This window comes from Protomyctophum bolini (genome assembly GCF_963924005.1).
Source record: "Protomyctophum bolini genome assembly, chromosome: 22".
Classification (NCBI taxonomy): Eukaryota; Metazoa; Chordata; class Actinopteri; order Myctophiformes; family Myctophidae; genus Protomyctophum; species Protomyctophum bolini.
The window spans coordinates 36,261,792-36,267,791 of record NC_137883.1 but is presented as its reverse complement, the minus strand read 5'-3'; the positions used below and the strand labels follow the sequence as shown (position 1 = coordinate 36,267,791).

The following is a 6,000-nucleotide window of genomic DNA, read 5'->3' as shown; positions in this document are numbered from 1 at the left end:
TGTCAAAAGGTGGTAACAGGTTCAAATAACACATGGTTGGTACAAGCGTCACTGTGTGCGCCAACTAGGAAGTAGAAGCCATACATACATCTTGTCTAGCAGCGCCCTGAGGCCGACAGGACGATGGAAACATTATGCAAACCACATCACATCTCTAAGGATCGTAAAAAAGAAAAAACTGGATCCTTATTATGGCCCCAAACGTACCTTTTTAAAACCCATTTTGACCTGGGAACGATTCTGCAAATCGTCTTTCTATGAGTGTTTTCTTGAAAAAGCGTTCTGGAACACTTTCATGTCACTTTTCACGATTCTTGAAAAATAGCAGACCTACAAGCTGGTAGTGCGAGCTTGTAGCTATGATGACTAAAACTAAGGACTAAAACAGCAGACCTACAAGCTGGCAGTGCGAGCTTGTAGCTATGATGACTAAAACTAAGACTAAAATAGCAGACCTACAAGCTGGCAGTGCGAGCTTGTAGCCATGATGACTAAAACTAAGACTAAAATAGCAGACCTACAAGCTGGTAGTGCGAGCTTGTAGCCATGATGACTAAAACTAAGACTAAAATAGCAGACCTACAAGCTGGTAGTGCGAGCTTGTAGCTATGATGACTAAAACTAAGACTAAATACACTGACAGTTCCATCAACAAATAAAAACTAGACTAAAATGTTAGGAAGGGACTAGTGGACAAGAGATCCAGAATATGTCATTTTTCACTTGTTACATGCTGAAAATAACTGATCTACAAGCTCACAACGCGTGGCAGTGCCACGCGTTGTGAGCTTGTAGATCAGCTATTTTCAGCAAATGTAAAAATCTGTCATTACGACGACATCAAGGCCCGACAAAATACATTTTAGTCGACGAAAAAAAATCAACTGTCGATTTAGTATAGACTAAAATCTCATGATATTTAGTTGACTAAAACTAGACTAACACTAAAACATTCCAAGGAGACTACAACGATGACTAAAACTAAAATTAAGTTTTATTCAAGACTATGACTAAGACTAAAATAGAAACTTGCTGCCAAAAACAACACCGTCTAACGCCAGGGCTCCACTGGGAGCGTCTGCGTCGCGTTGCGTCTCCGACGCGTGCGTCAAAAAACGAACCGGTTCAATTTTAATGGTGACGCACGCACGCGGCACGCACGCGGCACGCGGGCAGTGGAGCCACCCCTTCATTGATTAAAAAGGGAACATTCTGTGACGGTGACGCTGACGCGACGCAGACGCGACGCAGACGCGCCCAGTGGAGCCCCTGGCGTTAGCCCTAACCAACTGAACAGCTCTGACAGAACGGTGTGTTCTCGAGGGTCCCAGACTCCATATTGGAGTCTGAACATAGAGTTATACACACCGCCAAAATGTGACCCACAACACCAGAGGGAGTGCAACGAACCATGTACAACCCAGATTCGGCACAACAAGGGACTAAATTATTTTCGCTCCTATATGCCACCAAAATGTGGAACGCCCTACCAACAGTCATTAAGACATGTGAATCCCTTGACTCCTTCAAGAGCGCTCTCAAAGGGCACCTACGGACGGCTGCGATTAGAAACTGACCTCTGTCAAATCTGAATCCCCCCATTTGTATTTTTTGTATTTTGTTTATTTCTTAAAAAAGGCTGTAGGCTAAATAAGCTTCGGCTCTCCAGCCGACACCTTTTCGGTGCCTCTTTGTAAAACTTGCAAATGCAAATGAAAAAGATGAACTTCACCATGGAACTGGTAACCCAAATAAATCATTCATTCGTTCGTTCGTTCGTTCGTTCGTTCGTTCGTTCGTTCGTTCGTTCGTTCATTCATTCATTCATTCATTCACATGGAAACGGAAATTGAATCCTTCCTGAGCTTCAAATCCAAACGTCTGTTTGAAAATGACAGTTCTCTGAAAAAAGCCATGTCTTCTATATGTCAGCCGTTCTTCCATTTTTCCAGAAATAGCAGATCTACAAGCTCGTATCGCGCCACTCGGTGGCGCGATACGAGCTTGTAGATCTGCTGTTTTTCAATAGCTAAAGCAAAGCCTAATAACCGCAGCCATGCATCATTGATGAGAAACACATCATCCATCTTCTCAGATGCCAAAACGCCAACTTTACATTACACCAATATGTAAAGCAGTAGAGGCCCTTTATACAAGTAAGAAGCGCAAACGCGGGAAGCGAACGCAGCTCGTACATATTTGGGGTTTTGGACGTATAGCTGCTTTGGGGACTCCTTATATGGTTATTATGGCTGAGTCATGGTGACGTATAACAGCGGGACAGACACTTGCATCGATCACAAACAAATCACTCAGCTCCATATATGGGCACAAAAGCGGGACAGACAGACAGACAGACACACACACACCGACGTGATCTGCTAGGTCTCGTAGTAAGCATTCGCAACTAGACGCTGGTGTCGGGGAGGGCGTCGCCAGTGCGCTGTGGACGTGGCGTCCCCCTTTATACGGATTGCAGCTTTAACAGGGTTGACATTAGAAACAGCGGGGTGGGGGTACTTACCGCGTGCGTGGTCCCCTGGTAGACGCAGGCTCCTGGAGAGAGAGAGAGAGAGAGAGAGGAGAGAGAGAGAGAGAGAGAGAGAGAGAGAGAGAGAGAGAGAGCGTTATGATCAAGTACAGACCAGTGTTGTTTTTGGCAGCAAATTTAGTTAAAATTAGTTTTAGTCATTAGTCTCTTGTCTTATCCCATTCTGAACGGGAACCCGTTTAGGTGTTAGCGTCATGTCGTGCTTTAGCTATTGAAAAATAGCAGACCTACAAGCTCGTAGCGCGCCACCGAGTGGCGCGCTACGAGCTTGTAGGTCTGCTATTTTTTGAAAAATCGAAGAACGACTGACATTTTTTAGAATCTGATCTCAGGTCAGAATGGGTTAATCAGACCCAGTGTGTGTCCAGTGGAAACCTCGTATGAATCTGATCTCAGGTCAGAATGGGGTTAATCAGACCCAGTGTGTGTCCCAGTGGAAACCTCGTATGAATCTGATCTCAGGTCAGAATGGGTTAATCAGACCAGTGTGTGTCCCAGTGGAAACCTCGTATGAATCTGATCTCAGGTCAGAATGGGTTCATCAGACCCAGTGTGTGTCCCAGTGGAAACCTCGTATGAATCTGATCTCAGGTCAGAATGGGTTAAACGTTTTCATTTAACTTTTGTCACCTGGAATGTTTTATAGTGTTTAGGGTCTAGGTTTGACTCGACTAAATATCAAATTGAAAAAAAAAGTGAGTCGACTAAATCTACAGCTGATTAAAAAAAAACGTATATTTTGGCGGGCCTTGATGGATTTTACACACTGGAAACAGCCGATCTACAAGCTCGCAACGCGGCGGCTAGTTTCAGCATGCAAACCAAGTGTAAAATGACTTCTACTGGATCTCTTGTCCACTAGTCCCTTCCTAGTGGATCTCTTGTCCACTAGTCGCTTCCTAGTGGATCTCTTGTCCACTAGTCGCTTCCTAGTGGATCTCTTGTCCACTAGTCGCTTCCTAGTGGATCTCTTGTCCACTAGTCGTCATATATAGCGACCTTCCGATATCAAGACCGCTCCGCAAACCGTTCGGCCACCGCTGCCTCTAGAAACCAATATGTTACTAATATCTCGGGTCCTCCTAACTGGGTGATCAATCATAAAATGTGTTTTAAATTTAAACCAGAGCACCAATGATTAACTCCTGCAGTGTTCATTTAACTCTACAGAAGGAACCAAATGGACCCCCATGGATGCTCCGAGGTAAACCTGTGTACATATTACAGAGCCTATATACACAGGCTAACAACAAGCTAGGATTCATAGAAACAAGGCTCAGGTCTGTGCTCTTACTTAACCCATTCTGACCCGAGATCAGATTCTATAAATGTCTTCTGAATCCTGACAGGATTTTTCAAAAACAGCAGATCTACAAGCTCGTAGCGCGCCACTCTCGGTGGCGCGCTACGAGCTTGTAGATCTGCTGTTTTTTCAATAGCTAAAGCATAACATGATGCTATAACACCAAAAGGGGTTCCCGTTCAGAATGGGTTTTAAGGGACATGTGAGGAATCACAACACCCACACGTTTCCACATGTCAGGGACCCCCCATTAGAACATATATGTCAGGGACCCCCATAAGAGAATATTTGTACGACTCTAGCAGTGATTCTCAACCATTTTCATTTCAAGGACCCCCATGTTTGACCTGAATTAGGCTACGGACCCCCATTTCTATCTCTGGGACCCCCCCCCAATGTATATTAATGTAGAATCAAAGTTAATTCATAACTCTTGTACATAAAGTGTACAAATGGACCCAAATGGACCTTAGAATAGGAAACACTGTCATTCTCAATAATGGGATCAACTGAAATGTAATAGACCAGTAGTTCCCAAAGTGGGGGTCCGGGGACCCCCAGGGGTCCTTGAGGGAGTTCCAGGGGGTCCCCAGCTAAATGATAGTTGGACCCCTTATGGGTCTGTAACTCTGAGAGTGTACAGATGGAACCAAATGGACCCTTATGGGTCTGTAACTCTGAGAGTGTACAAATGGAACCAAATGGACCCTTATGGGTCTGTAACTCTGAGAGTGTACAAATGGAACCAAATGGACCCTTATGGGTCTGTAACTCTGAGAGTGTACAGATGGAACCAAATGGACCCTTATGGGTCTGTAACTCTGAGAGTGTACAGATGGAGATGGAACCAAATGGACCCTTATGGGTCTGTAACTCTGAGAGTGTACAGATGGAACCAAATGGACCCTTACGGGTCTGTAACTCTGAGAGTGTACAGATGGAACCAAATGGACCCTTATGGGTCTGTAACTCTCAGAGTTAAATTAACATTGACTATACAATATAAATCGGGGGTCCCAGAGATAGAAATACCATTAAATGGGGGGTCCGTCCGTAGACTAATCCTAATGCATGTCAAACTGGGGGGTCCTTGAAATGTAACAGGTTGAGCCGTAAACATCTTCTCTTATGGGTGGTCCCTCATGGCATCTCTTCAAACGGGGGTCCGCGGGGCTAATTAGTGTCACTTTGGGGGTCCTCCACATGTAATAATAGTCCCAGGCTTTATAGCGGTCAGCTCAGGATTCACACAAACTGAATGTCTGGAATGCACCAGACATTATTAATAATACACTATGGCCGCATTATGAATACCGTACAGTCAGAACACCCGAAATGCACTCCTCACGAATAGAATATACATAAATAGGTTTTAGAGAGAGAGAGAGACAGACAGACAGACAGACAGAGTGACAGACAGACAGACAGACAGACAGACAGAGTGACAGACAGACAGACAGAGTGACAGGCAGACAGACAGACAGAGTGACAGGCAGACAGACAGACAGACAGACAGACAGACAGACAGACAGACAGACAGAGTGACAGACAGACAGACAGACAGACAGACAGACAGACAGACAGAGAGGTAAACAGTGATATGAATAGCGCGGCAGGGCTGTGAATAGTGAACTATTCTTACTCACCATGTATTCCCTGAGGGACGCAGAGCAGCGTGCCGGCAGCACACACACACATCCACCACAACACACTCATCATGGAGGTCTCTCTCTCTCTCTCTCTCTCTCTCTCTGGTTCTTCTCAGATCAGATGATCATTATCATTGATTATCAGATTCCCCAGGTGGATCTCATCATCATGGATCGATCGATCGATGTGTCACTAAACAAACACACTTCTTCTTCTTTTTCTTGCGGGAAAATAATGTTTGCGACGCGAATAAATAACAAACACGGACTTAGATGATTATACGTCCAAAACAGCCGCGGCGCGTTGTTGTCGCTTCGCCCGGATCCCAGCAGTGTGTGTGTGTGTGTGTGATCCGATTCCGATCATTGATCTGGGATCAGTGATCAGATCAAATCACTGCGATGCTGCCGTTTGTCGGAGTCCGATGATGTGAAGGAATGCGGGACGGACTGTCTCTCTCTCTCTCTCTCTCTCTCTCTCTCTCTCTGAGTCTCTC

General features: G+C 45.1%; 1 protein-coding gene across 1 annotated transcript in view; it reads right to left on the bottom strand.

Moving 5' to 3' along the window:
* The window catches only part of fras1 (Fraser extracellular matrix complex subunit 1), a gene marked incomplete at its 3' end in the record, with an annotated part of 149,103 nt that extends 143,407 nt beyond the window's left edge, over positions 1-5,696 (bottom strand). The window contains 2 exon segments of the mRNA XM_080755717.1: positions 2,525-2,556; positions 5,501-5,696. Of these exon segments, the coding sequence (XP_080611843.1) occupies positions 2,525-2,556; positions 5,501-5,573 (105 nt within the window).
* Between the last annotated feature and the right edge of the window lie 304 nt (positions 5,697-6,000).